General features: G+C 40.5%; 1 protein-coding gene across 3 annotated transcripts in view; it reads left to right on the top strand.

The window, feature by feature from the left end:
* The window catches only part of pdgfc (platelet derived growth factor c), a 43,878-nt gene that overhangs the window by 21,000 nt on the left and 2,447 nt on the right, over positions 1-20,431 (top strand). For 2 of the 3 annotated variants that reach the window (XM_086022448.1, XM_086022433.1), the window contains 4 exons: positions 4,597-4,789; positions 8,855-9,035; positions 19,337-19,529; positions 19,881-20,101. In XM_086022448.1, coding sequence (XP_085878574.1) covers positions 4,597-4,789; positions 8,855-9,035; positions 19,337-19,529; positions 19,881-20,101 — 788 coding nt within the window. The remainder of the gene's footprint in view (positions 1-4,596; positions 4,790-8,854; positions 9,036-19,336; positions 19,530-19,880; positions 20,102-20,431) is intronic. The other variant, XM_086022442.1, reaches the window with a different exon arrangement.

Here is a 20,431-nt window from a genome sequence, read left to right on the forward strand (position 1 = left end):
GCGAACAAAGCACAATGGCCGCACTGTACGCCAGCCTATTCATCGGCATTCACTTCCTGCCTTAATAGCCGCCTCCACTTTCCTCACCGTGAGGGGTGGGTTGGTAAGTAGGTCAAAGAAAAGTCATGTTTGAGGTAATTCACCCCCCGGGGGCAACGGCTGCGCCTCTGATCTTGAGAAGACCCCAGAGGTGAGGTCATTTGCAAGTCACATGGTACATGCCCATGACAAGGGGCTTCAGTGAAAAGACCCTCTGTTGATGGAAATGTGAAGCTACTTTTACTTTTCTACTTTTACTTCATCTTGTATTGGGTACCGTCGAAAATAAATAGCATTCTTACTTTAAAGACTTATGATGCATTTTTTCCCAGTTTGGTGCCATGTTGTGGCATCTTTGTGCCAAGGAATTACGATGAAGTGAATTGACAAGCTTTGTTTGGACCAAAGTAGTGCTTTGCTGCCATCTTGTAGCATTTACAGGCAATTGGAAATCTTTTGGGTTCAATCACTTGCGGACTTTCGGTAATTGCGGCATTGTTTGGAAACTAACACTGGTAGGTAATGTTGATTGGTGCATCCAACAAAACTCAATGCAGCTCTGCTTACCTTTTGACTTTAATCTCATAGCAGTTGTGTCACACCATGATAGTTGTTTCAGACAGTGTAGTCCAACCGTCGCTTGAATGTGGCTCTGGATCTTCACCGAAGCTAACTGATCATGTTACAAGCAAAGAAACTTGGTGTCGGGGCCATTATATTGTGAATTAGCCCTGCTGTTACATCACAGTGGGCAAGAAGTGCACAAGGACTTACTCAGAGACACATTTTCTGAAGTAGGCAAATAGACTCCATTGTTTAATTTCACACTTGATTGGCTCGAGAGAGCCAACCATTTTTATACAATCAATTTGAAAAAAATGTTTTATATCTAACCATTAAAGTAAATGTATTGGTTGTCATGCCCTTCATTATCCTAATACAGACATATTTCAGTCAACATTTAACAGTTATGATGCCTTGTTTCCATGGTGTTTTCTATCACCAACATTCAGTGAATCCCATTTTCTTCTGCCGCGATAACGTCACTTCTAGCGAAGGAAAAAAGGGATGGTAATTAAAAACACGACTGCTGGAGGCCAAGATGAACCCGTCAATTCGTAACCTCCCGAGCCTGCAACAGTTAATTACACGTGGCCCCTTTCGCCACCACTTGCTACGAGAATGGAGATAAGACCTTGGCGGAGTACGGCGTGCTGGGACAAGCGTGTGCTCAATAGATGTGATAGCGCTTTAATTGGATTCAGCGCAAGAAAAGGAGGGATTATGCAGTTCTTCCATGCATGCGTGTTCGCCCTGCAGGAGGTATTGCTGTGCCAAAAGTTGGGTTGGTGTCTTTATGAAAGAGTCTTTTCATGCAAAAGTCCTTCTTTTGTTTTTGTTGGCGCAGTGTGATTTGATGGAGTCCCACCTGGCTGGCTACCAAGCCCACATGAAAGCATCAAAGGCAACCCAAGATTTTTTTTCTTTTTTTCAATTCAAGTTTACATAGTTTTTTTTTCTTCAAAGTATTTGAAGTTTTGAATGAGATTGAATGATAGCTGCACTGTAAAATATGCTACAGCTTGTCGTGTTGTTACTTTGTACATCAGGAGTTCAAAATTAAAAATGAAAGATATCTGTCAAATAATATCAAGAAAATACAATTCTATTATATCCAAAGTATATTCGGAATTGATTTGAACTGGAAGGACTTTCTGACGCAAGGTGTCACAATTTGATCTGGAATGCATTGACTGTCTTCAGATTTTCATGATATCCTTTACGCATTCAGGACACCCTGTGCCAAATGCAGGTTAGTGGCCCCAGTTTCAAAGGATAGAATGTGTGTTCAGGGAATAGAATTCCCCAAATAAAACAAAATGTATCATGGTCAGGCATTTTCTGGCTTTGAAAAAAAAATTAAGATGCAAACGCTTGAAAATTCAATAAAGTGTAAATAAATAAAAAAATTTAAAAATGCAAAGACAACTAAAATGCAAAAATCAATTAGTGACAATACAATTAAGTTTTAAAAACTAAATACTGTAATGAAATAACAAAAAAAAAAGTAATCATAATATTTTGTGGGGGGGACGAAAATCTGTTTTCGTACAATTTTAAAGGCATATTAAATATATGTAGCAGTAGAAGAGTACTTGTATTTATTTACATACAATAATGAAGATAACAGATCACTCTATTACTTTACGAAAGAGTGCACATGGACCTTTATTGACAGTTTATCAGGGTGACAGTTTAACAATTTATTAATGCACGTGCTTGACACTTCATGCCTGCTTCGCAAACACCCACTTGCTTGCACATATGAATCTGGATCCTGACCTGAGTTGGCCTATTAAGGTCTTTTGTTGTGTGTTATTCACTTGGGACAAAGCTTTTGTTTTCTTGTTATTTTCCAAAGCAAGCAAGCTAAGAACGAATCACAGCCACTTGTTTCTCAGTTATAAATGTGTCTGGAAAAGCATGCACCATGGGGCCAAAGAGCTTACACAAACAACAATTTCCATCAGCAGGATGTATCTGCTTGTTTGGAGGAATATAATATAAGCAGTCATCTTACGGAGTGCACTGATTGAGGAGTTTCAAGTGACCTTAGCGCCTTTTGTGCTCTTTATTCGTGTAGGAAACGCTGCAGTGATTGCAAGTTTGACACTGTTGTATCTCACTCGCAAACAGATGCTTTTGTGCTGCTTGCCTTCACAGTTTAAGAGTAGAATAAGTACATTATAGAATGATTTACACACCAAGCCGATATCACAATGTTACGCATTTGGTGTTGAAATACAATTTAAAAATCTTTAAGAAATAATGTTACTTACGGTAAATCACAAAGGCTTCATTCAGACTGCAGGTCTTAACCCATAAAGGCCTAAAGCGCCTGGTTCAACAGCTCCCCAAAACCTAAGGTCGCCTTTGGAATTACCCTTGAAAACCTGAAGTTTTCCCAGAAATTCAACACTTACAAAATAATTAATATCTCAGCCCTTGTAGCAGGCAGAAACATAATTCCAAAAGAATTAGAGATCTTATTTTATTATTTTAATTTGTAAAAAAAATCGAGTGGTAATTACCATCCTCTATTTTGTTACAAAGACGTCGATATCGTCATCGTCGACAAACCATATCATATCACGTTCTACTGGTTCCACTGGTTCAAAGTCCACAAGCGCGTCGTCTATATGTCACTGCAGTTACTTATTTCAGAGCTCCCGGCATTCGCCATTAGCCTACGGCTTTTTCTTTTGGGTGAAATCAGATTTTTTTTTTTTTTTCTCAAATGTAACAGTTCACATTACATATTAATTTCGTGACTTCAGTCTGTCTGGTGTGTGAACCAAATGCACCCCCAAAGTGACCTGCATGCGCAGAAAAAGGGACGACGTCACTCACAATGTGGTGTTTATGGAAGTAAATATGGTCCAGCGTGTTGGGGCTCATCTTTTTATCATCTCATATCTACAGAAGAGCGATGCAGGAGGAGGTAGAAATATTTTGGGAAATTGAGGCGAGTCTTTTCGATCTCAGGATGTCAGATTGTTTTTTTATGTTCCTTCTTTCTAGTGAAAATAGTTAACGTGATCGCTGACTGCAATTCGCTAGCTTTTAATTATAACATTTGAGGCGGTGCTGCTGTAATGACTGACACTTACGACAGACCAAATGAGACTCCAAAGTCTCTGCTTTAATGCCTGCTGTTTCCTCTTAGATACAATTCCTTGGTGGTCTTGTTTAGCCTAAAGCAGGGGTCTCCAACCACACGGTCGAAGGGCCACTTTGGACTGGGCCGCGGTGGGCCGCACAGAGGAATGAAGAAAAAAACCCGACAGTACTTCCGGTTTATATTATCCGAGGCTGAAAAATGTTTTATTTTGAAAGTGACCGGATTCTCTCCGTTACATCCATCTATGACTGACTCTTAACGCATGTCAAGTTGTCTCCGTCGCATAACACTAATATTAAATGCAAAAGCCAGCAAATAAGTGAAATAAACAAACATATTGGGAAGGTTTCTTTGCAATGGGGAATAGGCCCAGTGAGAATTCAACACATGCCCAAGAAGAAAAAGAAGGGTACATTTCACAGACAATACCAGAAGACCTACTTGAAATATGGATTTATGGCGACAAGTGATTCCCATGCAGGAAGGAAGCCCGCTCTGCACAGCAATATGTGCAGCCAATGCAGACTTCAAAACTGATTTGTCAACAAATGTAAGTGCCTTGAGAGCATCATACTTGGTGGCTAACCGCTTTGCTAAAGCTAAAAAGTCAATCAATATTGATGAAAAACAAAACAAAGCAGTGGATTAGCAAACCCCCCACTCCCCCCACACACACACATACACACCAACGCACAGAACCCCACCCCAGAGTTGTTTCAGGGCCACAAAGTGTATAGATTTGTATGAACCGGTCCGTGGCCGAAAAAAGGTTGGGGACCACTGGCCTAAAGCGTTCAATGTTGCAGAGTTTTTGACATTTTCTCACCGTTTTTAGGAGCACAGCATCCTTTCATTTGTTGTTTTTTCTCTTATAGGAGTGCAGGAGTCACATCAGGAGAAGGTGATCACGGTGGCTGGAGAGGGCACGATCCATAGCCCGGATTTCCCTCACACTTATCCCAGGAACATCGTGTTGGTGTGGAGACTAGTGGCGGCGAGCAACATGAGGATTCATCTTAACTTTGACGAGAGGTTCGGGTTAGAAGACCCCGAGGACAGAATATGCAAGTAAGGACACACTATGGTTGACACCCTCATAGAAACAGAAATCTTTCTAAATCGCATGAGACTTCCTCTGATGTTGTGAGAATTCTACTAAATCACACAAGCGTTAATCAAATCTGGTAACACCACCATTCAATTATGGGACACCTCTGAAAAATTCGTCGAAACCTCCTCAGAAGGCTTTTTTATATCACGTGAGACTTTTGTAAAATCACACGAGACGCCATCAGAACTTGCGAGGCTTCCACAAAAGCATTTAAATGTCTTCAAATCTCAACAGAATTCTGCATTACTATGCAGGACAATCTTACAAGATTTCTTCTAAAACATGTGAGACTTCCTAAAATATTGCAAGAATTCCATGAAATTAAATAAGACTTTTGCATATCTTGTAAGACTTGTACTGAATCAATCTGAATCTTCTAAATCATGAAAGAATTCTGCCAAATCTCTAATATTGCAACATCCACTACTGTATTGGTTATGAGACTTGCTCAAATATTGCGAGAGCTCCGCTCAGTCATGAGATTTTCTCCAGTCCTTGTGAGACTTTTTTCAAAGCTCTTTAAACTTCTGCTAAAATGTTACCAAATCTCATGAGACTTTTGTTGAATAATGTGAGACTGCCTTATATCTTGGAAGAATTCTGCTAAATCATGCAATATTTCAAAAGAATGTGGATAAATCTCTCAATACCTCATTAAAACTTGGAAGAATTACACTAAATCGCGCAAGCGTTTCTAAACTCTTGTGAGATTTCCACTAAATCATGTGAGAATTCAACTAAATTATGCTAGACTCTCTCTTCCTTGAAAAATACTCCTCTAGATCATGTGAGACATTATCGTGCCTCAAAGATTTCCACTAAATGGAGTTTACCAAATCTTGTGAGGCTTCCTGCAAATTCATACAAGAATTTCTCAAATATTGTGAGAAATCTGATAAATTACAAGACTTTCTCAAGTCTTGTAAGACTTCTGCTAAATCTCATGAAACTTCTGCTAAAATTTTATCAAAATCTTGTGAGACTTCTACTGAATAATGCATCCTATCATGTAAGGTTCATGTAATGTTTTCATCAAACATTGGAATCCTCTTATTTTTTTCTTGAATAAAATACATGATCTTACCAAGTAAATAAGTACAGTAGATGGTTAAGGTTTTTTTCTTTATCGTTTGTTCCTACTGATGCATTCCATGCGGCATGTTTTTGGTAGTTTCCCACTGTCTACCAACTTTTTGTAAACAAACCTTGATTTGAATATTGTGGTATTGATAAACACTGCTTGTACCGTTGGTCAGTGTTTGATCATGTGAGGGCTTCCCGTGCTGGCATGTCAGATGGCAAAATCTGCCTTTCAAGATTTAGAGTGAGTGTGTATCCATTTGTGAAATTGCCTCTTGGCATCCTGCTGCTTTGGACGCTTGTGAATATTGAGAATTCCGCAGCGGGGAATTTGACTCGGACAGCGTCAATACAAACCCCGGCTAACAATAACACACACACACAGACACACACGCGCCGCACACGGGTCACTTTCAATTACAGCTCATGTTTGCCTCTGTTGCCGTTTCATTTAAAGAAGAAGCCGGTCGATGGCGGCTGTGTGTGTGTTTACGCCGATACATCACTACTGACTGGACATCATGCAGGAGACAAATGAGGGCAAGGTGGATGGATGCATGGATGGATGGATGAGGGAAGAAGAAGGAAATGAGGGTGGTTAACGCCGACCTACTCATGCCTGGAGAGTCCCCTAAAGGATGACGAGTTGTACTGCAGGCTCGATTATTGTCACCTGTGCAATTGGCAACCGTATGAGGTCAATTTGTATGCACAGCTATAATTATCTGGGGAATTAAATGTCTATTCGTGTTGTCCTCCATAAGAGAATGACCAGCTAATCTAATGAGATAGTGTGGGATGAAATGATGATTAGACTGGATGTCATTATTTTTTTTCCCAAAGCCCACATTTGCTAACACCAATTTAAGCGTGATCATGTCAGAATTAAAGTGAATGTGATAACTCCCAGCCAATCATTTCTCAGAGTGAAAAAATGATACAAATATTAAGAGATACACTCATGAAATTCAGACACCCAGTTGCACACACAACAAAATAAAAACATCCCCCCAAAATATCCGTGCACACATTTGGACATAGCCTGAAGTAATCGGCATCCTGCAAGCCGTCGGGCAAATAAGAACGATCTTTTTTTTTTTCTGAGGTCAACCCAGTCCAACAGAGGGCCTAAGGCGTTTGATTGCATCCCAGGATGCCGCATGATGAATGCGGCATCCAATCATCTGCACACACACGCACGCACACACATTTACATTCCACTCACATGGCTCTCGTCTGCACATTTTGACATGCACTGAGGAGCAACATTAGAGTGATTTAGAAGAAGAAAATGTCTACAATCCTTGATTGTAGTCATTTCTGTTTATCTGTACTGTGCAAGATGCTGGTCGTCATCAATAAATAGCTGTTCTTGCATTTAGCTTTTTCTTCCCCTCTGTGGATTATATCCAGTCGTCTTTGTCCTTACAATGTCTTCGAGATGCTACTTGATGTCAGCCTATTTGTTCCATTCCTGTTTGACAGCATTTAATGATCTGCCCTTGCTGCATTATCAATGATCCATCTGTCGCCACAAAAAATACTGGAATACCACTCCACTGTGTTTGCTGCTCATTATGGGATAATTTGTTATTGATTGCCGTATTACCTCCACTGATTTTACGTTTTTTTATGAGTATTCAGCACACAAGTGTTTCCGGCACAGATGGCAATGGCGGGAAAGGTCGTAGGCCATTGCCTTGCTCAAGGACGCTTTGATGTGTCGTCTTATGGAGGAGGCGGGGATCAAACGTGGGGCCTTCGGGTTATGCTATAGCTCGCATGTGATGTTTTTTAATGGCCATCAAAGAGGCTATCTAGTTATATGTCTGTCTATCTATCCATCCTCCTATTTAGCTCCCTAAGCATCCATTTTGCTAACTTTCATCCATTCATCAATCCACCATCCAATTAGCTGTCTTATCCACGTGACCTCCATTTATCCGTCTTGCTATCCATCCATCCATTCATTTAGCTAGCATCCATTTAGATATCTATACTGGATATCCATTCATTTATCTGTCCAACCAATCAGCTTTTAATCATCCACCCATATATCTATCCAGCCATCCGGCTATCATTCATCTAGCAGCTATCCATCCAACTACCCATATCCATCTACCCATCTGCCCACGTAATTACAGTATTTAGGTACTGTATCCTTCCACCCATCCATCCAAATCCCACCCACCCAGCTGTCTGTCCATCCATCCACCCATCCATCCATTTTTTAGCTGCCATCCATCCATGCAACCATTAAACTATCCAGCAACTCTCCATCCATCCACACATTCATCATCCATTTGACTTTCCATCCATCTGTCATCCATCCATCATTTATCGACCTAACCAACCAATCACCCACCCACCCAAGCAATCATCCATCTCTCCATCTGGTTGGCTGTTCATTCATCAATCCATTTAGCTGTCCGTCCATCCACCCTTTCACCCATCCAGCCATCCATTTAGCTGTCTGTCCATTTTTCCATCCATCCTTCCATTTAGCTGTCCCTCCATTATCCAACCACCCATCCACCATTTCACTTTCCATCCATCCATCATCCATCTATTTAGCTTTCCATCCATCCATCCATCCATCCATCCATCCATCCAACCAGTGATTATCAAATATCAATCCAACTATCCATCGACAATACCATGAATCTATTTAGCTCTCTGTCATCCATCCATCCATCCATCCATCCATTTTGCTTTGCATCCATCCATCCAACCATTTATGGTGACCATACTGTTTATTGACTGGCAATCTATTAATCTGTTCAGCTGTGTAGTTAGTGATTTGGAATGGGTTTTTTTCTGGGTTTTTTTTTTAAATATATGTTTTTGCTCAAATTAAAATAAGTAATATAACAATTTGCAGCTATTCTGCTATCATGCTAGCAATTTTGGTTTGAATGTAATGTTGTGATGTTTTTTTTAAGGTACGACTTTGTGGAGATGGAGGATCCAAGCGACGGGAGCATCCTGGGCCGCTGGTGCGGGTCGCAGGCGGCCCCTGCAGCTCACCTCACCAAAGGCAATCAGGTCCGCATACGCTTTGTCTCGGATGAGTACTTCCCGTCCGAGCCAGGCTTCCTCATCCACTACGCCATCCAGCCAGCGGTAAGAATCACGTCATGCCAGCAGAAACATGCCTGTTACTCCTTTTGAGTTCAAAGCAAGGCTCAACTTCGTTCTTTTGTTTTAACAGACATTTAATGTCCACATGTCTTTACATGTTAAAACAACACACGAACAATGCCGTCAGAACTAAGAAAAAGAGTAATAAAAAACTCAATTAGCACACAAAATAAGGATGGTTCACAAAAAAAGAAAGCAAAATAGCACAATATTTACCACATTGGCCACAGTTTCTCAAAAGGAATAAAAAGTCGTAATGATGTCTTCTAGGAGAAACTCCTGCCTTGTCTTCTTGGTACAGCGTGTGCTACTGCTATATGTGCATCAGCTACCTGTGTCCCTCAACAACAGCAAACACACGCGGAAGAAAAAACAAGTTCCCTCTTTTCACTATGGTTTTAACCCAAAATAAATTACCAGAAAATTATAACTTATTTACATTTTAACATGAACTAATGTATTTGTTTATTGTCCATTCAAACCAAATTAAAACTATGAAATAAATATAGGAAATAAATGAGTGTTGCCTTTGACAGCAGCTACAATGTCAATTGTCATTTGAGACCACAGCAGTCGAAAACTGTCTTGTGATTTAATTTCACTTCATGAGCGATCTGAGGTGGAAACAACAACAGTCTAATATGTTCAGTAAATTGGCAATTATATTTTTCTGATTCTGCTTCCAAGCATTTGAATGACAAATTAAAACGGGGCACTCATTTATTTTGTTGATCAAGTTGCACAGGAACGGGGTCAGCTCATTAGTTTTTATCACGCAGATAAAACCAGAATGTCAACATTCCTGTGGAAGGATTTTCTGAAACACAGGATTTTTTTTACTTTACTTTATTTACTTTTAGTTTTTTTTTTACTTCTATTTATTTAAATGTCAACTCTTTATTTTCTTTATCCTTTATTTTTATTGTCATAATAATCCATCCATCCATTATACGATCCCCTTATCCTCACAAGCGTCACAGGTGTGCTGGAGCCTCCCCCAGCTGTCTATGGGCAATAGGCGGGGGACACCCCAAATTGGTTGCCAGCCAATCGCAGGGCACGCAGAGACAAACAAACATTTTATTTTATTTTTTATTTCAGTTTGCTTCTCTTTGTACAAATGACCAAGAAATGGACTTTTCCAACAAGCACTACCTTTAATATGTTCCACCTGCGCTCTTATGGACTCTCCATCCCCATGATCCAAAGGTTATTGTTCCCCATAAGACCTAGTGAAGGGAATAAAGTGGCTCATCGAGGGTCCTCGACCCTTGCGTGGCTTCCATTGGGACCCCTGTAATGAAAGGGGGAATTAAGACAGACTGAAGATTTTTTTAAATTGTCCATCGTTTTGATCCTGCTCCAAGTAATATCCCCTCCTCATGTCTCTCTATCTTTAGCTCTGTGATACACACTATATACAGTGACTATTTCTTTTTACGCTTTAATATTGCAAGATTGATAGTCTCGACTGACCTTTCCGTTCACCTTTCTTCAAGTCATAAAGCAACATGGGACGACGTCACAATGGCTCATCTGTCATTTATAATCAGGGATGAAAATGACTATAAAAAGGGTCTAATAATAACAGTGTATGCAGCTCATGTGTTGTGTTCAAGAAAATTGGGAAAAGGGCCAAATTGAGGATCTGTGGACCTTTTAAAAAAAAAAGACAGAGACGTTATTTACAATTCTGTTTGAGGACTCCAGAACAATCAATTGATTGTGCTGCATTTACAAAAACTGGGAAGAGTGGACAGCACATATTGTCATTATCATAACTATGAAGAAGGTGAACAAAAAGAGTAATAAATATTAACTAGTCTATGTAGCTCACATGCTTTTTTCAACAATACTGGGAAATTTACACAATGCATTATTTCTAGTTGTTCTCTTAAACATATTGTGACATCAGAGCAATCTGATTGGATGTGCTGTGTTCAATAAAACTGGGAAAAGTTGATATCACACTTCACATAATAGAAAAGAGTGAAAAAAAGAGTATAAAAAGGCTCTAATAGTAATAATAGTATATGCAGTAAATGTGTTGCCGTGAATTAAACTGGGGAAAGTGATGCTCTACTGTGCCGTGCATGACCAAATGTGGTGTGGACTTTTTTTTTTATTCTGTGGATTATTTACAGTCGTTCTGTTTATTGTTGGATGACTACACAGCAATGAAATTGGAGGTTTGTGTTGCATTCAGTAAAACTGGGGGAAATTACGTTTAGTCATAATTTGTATTCGTGAAGACTGGGTAGATTTAGCTTTTGTTTTTTGTTTTTTTTTGCTTCTATGTACTCTGTTATTATTGCTCACTTCTATTGTGCTCAGTGGCAGTTAACAGCCACAACCACAGCCGATCTTGAGCACGTATAAGAGCTCCCCCACCAACCAAACATATCCAACTTCCGAGTCACATTGAGCGGCGAAAACCTTGTGAAAATGTTGCCCCTCCTGTCTTCTCTTTGAACCTTGCGCGGTGGAACAGCGGCGCTCTGTTTCCAGCTACCGGAACCCGCAGGAAGCCACACGGGGGCCCATCAAGAGCCGCTCTGTCATTGACAGGAAGCCATTTTTGGCAGCCAGCTTGTTAAAACACCAAGAAGGAGGAGGAGGAGACACTTGAAGCCAGCGCAAAAGTAATCACACTCTGATACGTGTGTAAAATAATACTTTTGTAAACGTATTGATTGAACTCATTTCCATAAGTTAATAACAAATACATCTGAAATGCAGAGGCACCAACAGTACTCACATTCTGTGCTTAAGGAGAAGTAAAGATACAGTACATTATGTAAAATGATATTCTGGTCAAAGTGAAAACATACCGACTCTAAAACGCAGAGATGGAAAACGTGCTCACTCTATGCACTTAAATTGATGTACAGAAAATGAGTGAAATAAGCTTCTCTGGTAAAAATTCAACTAAATTAACTTTTACTAAAGTAAAAAAAAAAAAAAACTCTACTTTTGGCTAAATTGAGCTCCTAATTTCATTCCAACATAGTTCCTTTGCATCAATATGCCACAAGATAGCATCAGAACACTCCATTTGTCTCATATGAAGCACTTCAAATCATTTTAACATAGTTCCTTGGCCCCAACATGCTATAAGATAGTAGCAAAGCACTAAATAGATCTAAATGAAGTTACTCAAGTCACCTCAACATAGCTTCTTGGCAGCTAGATGCCACAAGATGGATGCAGAACTCTAAATAAAGCACCTGAATTCATTTTATCATAGTTCCCTGACTTAGTTGCTGTACAGTGTTATTTTTCTTCGATAAAATAGATTTGTTTTAGGACAAGGGGTGGGGAAATTCTGGTCCTTAGGGGGGCCCGTTCTGCCTGTTTTAGATCCATCTCCATCCTCCAACTCACCTAAATCAAATGATCTGTATTATTATCCAGCTTCTGCAGAGTTTGCTAATGAGCTGATCATTTGAATCACGTGTGTTGGAGGAGGGAGTATCGAAAACATGGAGCGCAACAGCCCTCGAGGACCGTAGTTGCCCACCCCTGATTTAGGAGGATGGAACCGATTAGGAAAACTAATTTCTCGTATTTCTTGTAAGTCTAGGCACCCATGTACGTTACCAGTGTATTTGTACTTCATGACTTTGCACAACGGCGGCACGGTGGTCGACTGGTTAGCACGTCCGCCTCACAGTTCAGAGGTCGTGGGTTCGATCCCGGCTCTGGCCTCCCTGTGTGGAGTTTGCATGTTCTCCCCGTGCCTGCGTGGGTTTTCTCCGGGCACTCCGGTTTCCTCCCACATTCCAAAAACATGCATGGTAAGTTGATTGGGCACTCCAAATTGGCCCTAGGTGTGATTGTGAGTGCGGATGTTTGTCTCTGTGTGCCCTGCGATTGGCTGGCAACCAGTTCAGGGTGTCCCCCGCCTACTGCCCAAAGACAGCTGGGATAGGCTCCAGCACGCCCCGCGACCCTTGTGAGGAGAAGCGGTACAGATAATGGATGGATGGATGGACTTTGCACAACTCACATCCATGTCGGCCCGTTTCCCCTTTCATGCAGGCAGGAGTTGGCGGGATAACACTGCAAAGTCTGTTTTTACGCCAACCTCAATTGCAGACTGGACGCGGCAGGAAAAAAAAACACACACACACAAACCACATGATTTCACACACAATAGACTTTGTGGCTTAATGGAGGCGAAGCGGATTGCAGGAAAGTGGTTATAGCCAGAGCATGAAAACGGCAAAGAGTAGGCCCTTTCCTGACGAGTCGTCATCATTTTAGACAGCATAAAATAAACGCACGCTGTGCTAACGCTGCCGTTGCACGAAGGCAAAATGTGGTATCGTGAGTAGAAGAAAAAAAAACTCACTACGTTAAATTTGAAAATTCAGCCCATTTCCCATTTTCAATCAGCAGCATAAAATTTAGTAGATATGTTTACCGGAGTCAGTCAGTCAGTCATCCTTCCGTCATTAATTCAAACCGGCCCAGTCCCTCAGTGGCGGCGACAGTCAATCGGCATCGAGAACATACTTACTGTCACACGCACACAAAAAAATACAACACACACACACACACACACACACGCAGACACACACACACAGCATTATGATTGCTGAAAAAAAACAAAAACAATATGGGACAATGTCAATGCGGTCTGTGGGACCTAAAGGTATACGACATTATTTGTTTCTTTTTACAGAGCTGGGCATTTTACTAAAAATTGAGCGTCCGTTATTCGTCATCCGTCTGCAACGTGGGTACCCTTCCGTTGGTCGTCATTCGCCTTTTTTTTCCGAGGGCTAAAAAATAGTACCAGTCTATAGGCTGCTCCGCCTTAAACGGGCGTCCGTCGGCAATTCCAACTAAACTTTCACTTGCACCCCCCCATGGCCGATATTTGAACAGAAAGAGTGACTTACTGTGCCTGGGAAGCCTGTTCACAGCCTTGTCTGGGTCATCACCGAAATCTATCCCTCAGGTTACTACAACTCAATATTATTCCTCGCCGCGGCCATCGAAGCCCCGCCACCAACAATATACTAATGACGGACTGCAGACGACTGATGGAGCAAATAAAGGGGCTTCCGACTATGCTTAGTCCGTCTATTTTAAAAATGTTCCCGTCATTCGTCAACCCTCAGCAAAACGGGCGTCGGTCAGTGATGTATAGATGGACTGGTCTGTCACAGACGGAATGACCAGCTTTGTTTTTTTTAACTCAAGTCTGCTTGTGCTGCACCTACGTGTGACGTAGTAAATACGTTCTCGACACCAGTTGGCTGTCGCCAATGACAACGGACGGACTGGGCCTGCCTGAAATAATGACGTAAGGATGACTGACGGACTGGCGTGCCCTGATTTGTTTACCACGGGTAAACCCAGAAAATAGTCCCAAGAAGCCATGCTCTAAAAGACACAGGAAGTCTGCCAATTTGGTTTAAAAAGTGTGGCAGCATGTGACAGCACAGTTTGATGACTTGTCATAAAATGCGTAATGCTAATGAGCTGAGTTTGAAAAGTCAGTCCCAAGAGCCAGTTTCACTTCAAATTTAGTAGGTATAGTTACCATGAGTATACCCACAAAAAAGTCTCAATACGCCATGCCCTGAAATACAAAGGAAGTCTGCCAATTTTCAGCGAGGTGAAAGGTGGAAGCAAAATTTGATGATGCGCCATAAAAGGCTAGACTCTAAAGTTGAGTTTAAAAATGTAGCTCCCTTTACTAGTTTCAATTAGCGGCATGAAATTTGGTCAGCAAATTTACCATGAGTAGACCCGTAAAAAAGTCTCAAGAAGACGTACCCTAAGCAACAAAGGAAGTCTGCCATTTTGGTTTGAAAAGTGTACTGGAAGGTGGCAGTGAAGTTTGATGACACTCCATAAAAGTCTTCAAAGTTGAGTTTGAGAATTCAGCTGACTTTGCCAGGTTCAATAAGCAGCATGAAATTTGGTAGGCATATTTGCAAAGAGTATACCCCCAAAAACGTCTTGAACCCATGCCCTAAAAGACGGAAAGTGTCATTTTGGTTTGAAAAGCATGTGGCAAAGAAGTTTGATAACTTGCCAAAAAATGTGCAACTTCAGTAAGCCCCCTCAGCCAGGTTCACTAAGCAATCTGAAATTTGGTGGGCATGTTAACTACGAGTAGACCCACAAAAAAGTCTCAAAAACTCATCCTATAAAATACACAAGAAGTCTGCCATTTTGATTTGCTAAGTGTGGTGGAGCTTGGCAATGGCAACATTTGAAAAATGTGGAAATCGAATAAGCTAAATTTGAAAATGCAGCCCCTGGAGACAGTTTCAATCAGTAACGCGAAATTTGGTTCACGTGTTTATCATGAGTAGACCCACAAAAATAGTCTAAAAAAAAACCAATGCACTAAAACACACGGGAAGTCTGCCATCTTGATTTGAAGGGGCCATGTTAGGCTCTTTTTGGCCATTTCCTGCATCTTTCCGATCATCTTTCAAAGGATACCCTTTAAAATCAATAGAGGTCTTTTACGTGTGTGTGTGTGTGTGTGTGTGTGTGTATATATATATCTTAATTGGCAGCCGTTAGAAGTCACAGCGGGCCTAGCTGGCCGAGGGAGCGCTCCGCCGCTAATTGGGGGAGGATTGCGCCGTCAAAATTCATAGGCTGTTAATGACTTCCAGTCGCTGTACTCTGCCAAGGTTGGGCTAATTTGCTGCTCACGCTACTGCCGCTACTCGCTGCCAAGATCTGTCGGTGTTCCACGCTTGTGTCGATTTATCTCAGCGAGGCTCCGGCGAAACCAAATGCTACACCGCAAGCTTTTTTTAACAAGGCACTCTCGTTAGAGCCACCGCACAGATGGGCTTCAGATGTTATTTTATTTAATTTTTTTCTCATTTTGGTGTTCCTCTTAAGGAGAAATCCCAAGAAAACATGTAGGAGTTTAGTGCACATGAATAAATCCATGTGAGAAAGAGCCGAAACTGTTGAGAAGGGCAGGCAATTTTAAGAACAACATGAAACATGATTGGATGAAGACTGTGTGCTGAAATGTGTATTGTTTGATTCTAAAATAAGTTTCAATTATTTATTTTTTGGTACTTTGATTCTTTCTTTCAATTTTATTTTCATTTTGGGTTATATAATGATGTGTATTCAATTATATTTGTGTATTTTATTTTATTGGTCTTCATTTTTTTACATAAACAAGTTAAATGCTGGTTTTGGATTGTTTTTATTTTTCATTTTTTATCTTTAATAAAATTGTTATTTTTATTTATTTTCATTTGTATTTAAATGTTTGTTTTCATTTGTATGTCTCTTATCTATTAGAGGCCAGTCTGATGAACAAGCAACAGGTTTTACGTGACATTAAAAACATTTTAAATTCATGATAAGCAAATGTAATATACATTCCTTTTATTTATTTTTTAACCAGTAGATTTAGCGTATTCATTTTTATGCAATCATTTGTTGCCAGGCAGAAATCAGTTGAACTGAACATGAAGTCAAACAGTCTCAGAGACACACTAAGAAAATGGCCCCCAAATCAGAAGTGCAAGGATAACGGACAACTTTGATTATAAACATTATTTTTACAATTTAATCACTTCTGTGTGTTGAATGTCAAAAATAAATCAGGCTATGCGGATGACTCTCAAATCTATGTCCCGCTGAGCAAAAAAGACGCGTTCTCCTTAGAACCACTTTTGTCCTGTCTAGAGGAGATGGCCGCCACACCCTGGGCATGGATTTTGCTGCAGGACTCCTTGACCTCATTTGTATTAAGAGGAGTCGGAAATAACTGTTTTGATTCACAGCTCTAAATAGACATATAAAATCACAACGAAATCCTACTTAACCTCAGACAGCTGAGGAATTCATTTGTGGTTTTGGTATTTATATTCTTGAATATAAAATACGTGACTTAATGGAGGGTGGTTTTCACATTAGTATCTCCAATGCGAATAACAGAAAGCTCAGAGCTTTTTGTTAAAATTCAGCCCCCAGAGCCAGTTTCACTTGCACATTTGGTAAACATGTCTATCATGAGAAGACCCACAAAAAAGTCTCAAGAATCTGTGGCTGAGAACACACAGAAGTCTGTCATTTTGGTTTGAAATGGACATTTTTGTCTAATTTTGGAAATTGTACTTAGAAAGACAACATTTTCTTGAATTTTTTTTTTTTTTTTTTTTTTTTTTGCCACCAAATTTGAACCAAGTGTAAAACACAGGTAGGTGGCTGTAAAGTGTGAAGCATTTGTTACTTGGTCATTGCATGTGGGTTGAGCATGGCAGCGAAGTTAGAAGGCGTGGCGTAAAACGCGACATTCTTGTAAGTTGGGTTTGAAAATTCTGCTCCCGGAGCCTGTTTGATTTCATTACATGAAATTTGGTAGCCTTGTCTCTCATGAGTACACCCAGAAAAAACGTCTCAAGAAGACATGCCCAAAAAGACACAAACAGACTGCCATCTTGGCTCAAAGCCATTTTGATGTCAATTTGGCCCCACTTGGCTGAAATGTATTTATTTATTTATCTATTTATTTTTATCGCTACCAAATTTGACACATACTACATGGGGTGTCGCGCTAGATTTTGAAGCATTTAATACTTGGACTTTACGTGCAAGTGAAGCATGGCGGCAAATTTTGATGACTTTCTGTAAAATGAAATACTCTTCTAAGTTGGGTTTGAACATTCAGCGCCCGGAACCAGTTACATTTCCCAACATGAAATTTGGTAAGATTGTCTATCATGAGTAGACCGACAAAAAAGTCTCAAGTAGCCGTGCCCGAAAAGAGACCATTTTTGGTTGAAGAGCCTGGTTTAGGCTAATTTTGACGTTTTCCAGGTGTTAATCAAGGCAAACTTATTCGAGCAATTTTGTCCATTTGCTACCAAATTTGAACCACATATGGCAATGCTTGTCAAGCGTTTGAGAAAAGAAAGCATGGCGGTAAAGTTTGATGACTCGCCATAAAACACAAAACGCTGCCCCGAGCATTTCTTCCTCACCTGAGGCATCCATGTTGTCAGTGTTGTTATATCCTGGCTGTCAATCACGCGAGATTAGTGCCAAGCGGAAAGACGACACGGCGGACAAACATGCCGTCACGGCGCTGAACGCTTGAATGGACAGCCTCGTCCTTTAGGAAGAAGCGACAGTGCAAGTATCAATCATGTCCGCCTTAGTGTTGTGTAGCCGGCAGGCGCAGCAGGGAAAACACGAATAATGCCGCACCATCCCTGGTAGCCCTCTTGGGGATTGTCAGGTTGAAAAGTTGGCCTACAAACTGAAGTTGAAGGATAAGGTTTATTTCATTTTTGTTTTTCATTTGTCCAGTGTAGTTTATTTTTATGATTTTTTTAAAATAATGATTTTCAGATTTTTTTTCTTTACAGCCTGGTCATCAGTGATATTTGAAAAAAAATCTAATGATAAAAATACGACTTTATGCTCAATGTTCAACTAACCATTGAAGTAACAATTAAATCATATTTTTTTAAATCAAAAAAGTGCAGTTTTAATCATTAACAAGCCATTTAAAAATTCATTCATTCATTCATTCATTATCCATGCCGCTTATCCTCACAAGCCTATCTGTGAGCCTATCCCAGCTGTCTTGGGGCAGTAGGCGGGGTACACCCTAAATTGGTTGCCAGCCAATCGCAGGGCACACAGAGACAAACATCCGCACTCACAATCACACCTAGGGTCAATTTAGAGAGTCCAATCAACTTACCATGCATGTTTTTGGAATGTGGGAGGAAACCGGAGTACCCGGAGGAAATCCACGCAGGCATGGGGAGAACATGCAAACTCCACACAGGGAGGCCAGAGCCGGGATCGAACCCACGACCTCTGAACTGTGAGGCGGACGTGCTAAGCAGTTGACCACCGTGCCGCCCCCATTTAAAAATAATTATTATTATCATTATTTTTATTATTATTATTATAGTGTTATTATTCAGATCCAAACAAATATAAAAATTCTTGGCGCATCTTGTCATGTAAAAATTAAATAGATTTTTATTTTGTATAAAAGTAAGTTTACATTTTTAGTTTGTAAAAAAAAGTTCATACATTAATCATGTAAAATGAACATTTAAAATCTGATTATTATAACAATACTAAGCTCGGAAAACGTCACCAACGGAAGAAAATTGTTCTTTTATTTATTTTATTTTATTTATTTATTTTTTTTAATCAAAATGGAAAAAGAAAAAAATTGCTTCAAATAATATTTGTTTTGACTAAGTGGAACCCTTTTTTGATGTTCAATATTCTCATTGACCTTTATTTCCTTTCAGATTCCAGCCGAAGCCGAACCTTCAACCCAGCTGGACCTCCAGGAGCTGTCGGCTGCCGTCTCGGGCCTGAGTACTGTGGAGGAGGTGATGAAGTACTTGGAGCCTGAGCGCTGGCGACTTGACATGGACGACCTGTACAAACCTACGTGGCACGTGCTTGGCAAATCCTTCATCCATAACAGGAAAGCCAGAGGTAAAGGTAGTTCAAAAGTAGTTCTTTTCCATCATCAAGCATCACATTTGTTGCCAGGGAAAATGGGGAAATGAGTTGATTCAAACGAGTAGTGCTTTGTCGACATCTTGTGCTTATAATGTATGCTGAAGTGAGTTGCAGCACTGAATTTAGACAAAAGTAATGCTTGGCTGCCATCCTGTGACATCTTGGCACCAGGTTTACCATGTGCTCCAAGCTCCAAGTTTCTAAGTTTCATTTAGTAGGAGTTCATTGTACTGTAAAAAAAAAAGTGGAGGGACATAGTTCAGTCAACTTCAAAAGCATGAATTCACTGATATTAATCTTCCTGTTTTTGTTTACCCCCTGGAGGAGGAGCTGACCTGAACCTGCTTTGGGAGGAATCTCAGTTGTACAGCTGCACGCCGCGCAACCTGTCCGTGTCGCTGCGCGAGGAGCTCAAGCGCACCGATGCCATTTTCTGGCCCAGCTGCCTCCTGGTGAGGCGTTGTGGTGGGAACTGCGCCTGCTGCGCCCACCGCTGCTACGACTGCCAGTGCCAGCCCGCCCGCGTCACCAAGAAGTACCACGAGGTAGCCGCAAGGAAATGAATCAAAACCAGTCTTGTCTTGGCCAAATGTCTTTTTAAAACTCGTTACATTTGTTTGTCAGGATCAAAAATCCGTTTTCCGGGTCAATTTGACCCACTAACAATTTCAATCAGTATTCTCAATGAGGTTAGGTTACAACTTTTTTAACCATGCTTTTGTGTTAAGCTGTCAATTGCACTCGTAACATAATAGAAGTTATATAAATTTGACTTGTTTCTTGTCATTATTCATCTTCAGGCTGAATAATTATCCAAATAATTCTCAATTATTGTAATATTTTCAAAATAAGAAAATAAAACATGTTTATTTCAA

This window comes from Filicampus tigris, chromosome 2, assembly GCF_054856515.1.
Source record: "Filicampus tigris isolate MCC_2025a chromosome 2, RoL_Ftig_1.0, whole genome shotgun sequence".
NCBI classification, from domain to species: Eukaryota; Metazoa; Chordata; class Actinopteri; order Syngnathiformes; family Syngnathidae; genus Filicampus; species Filicampus tigris.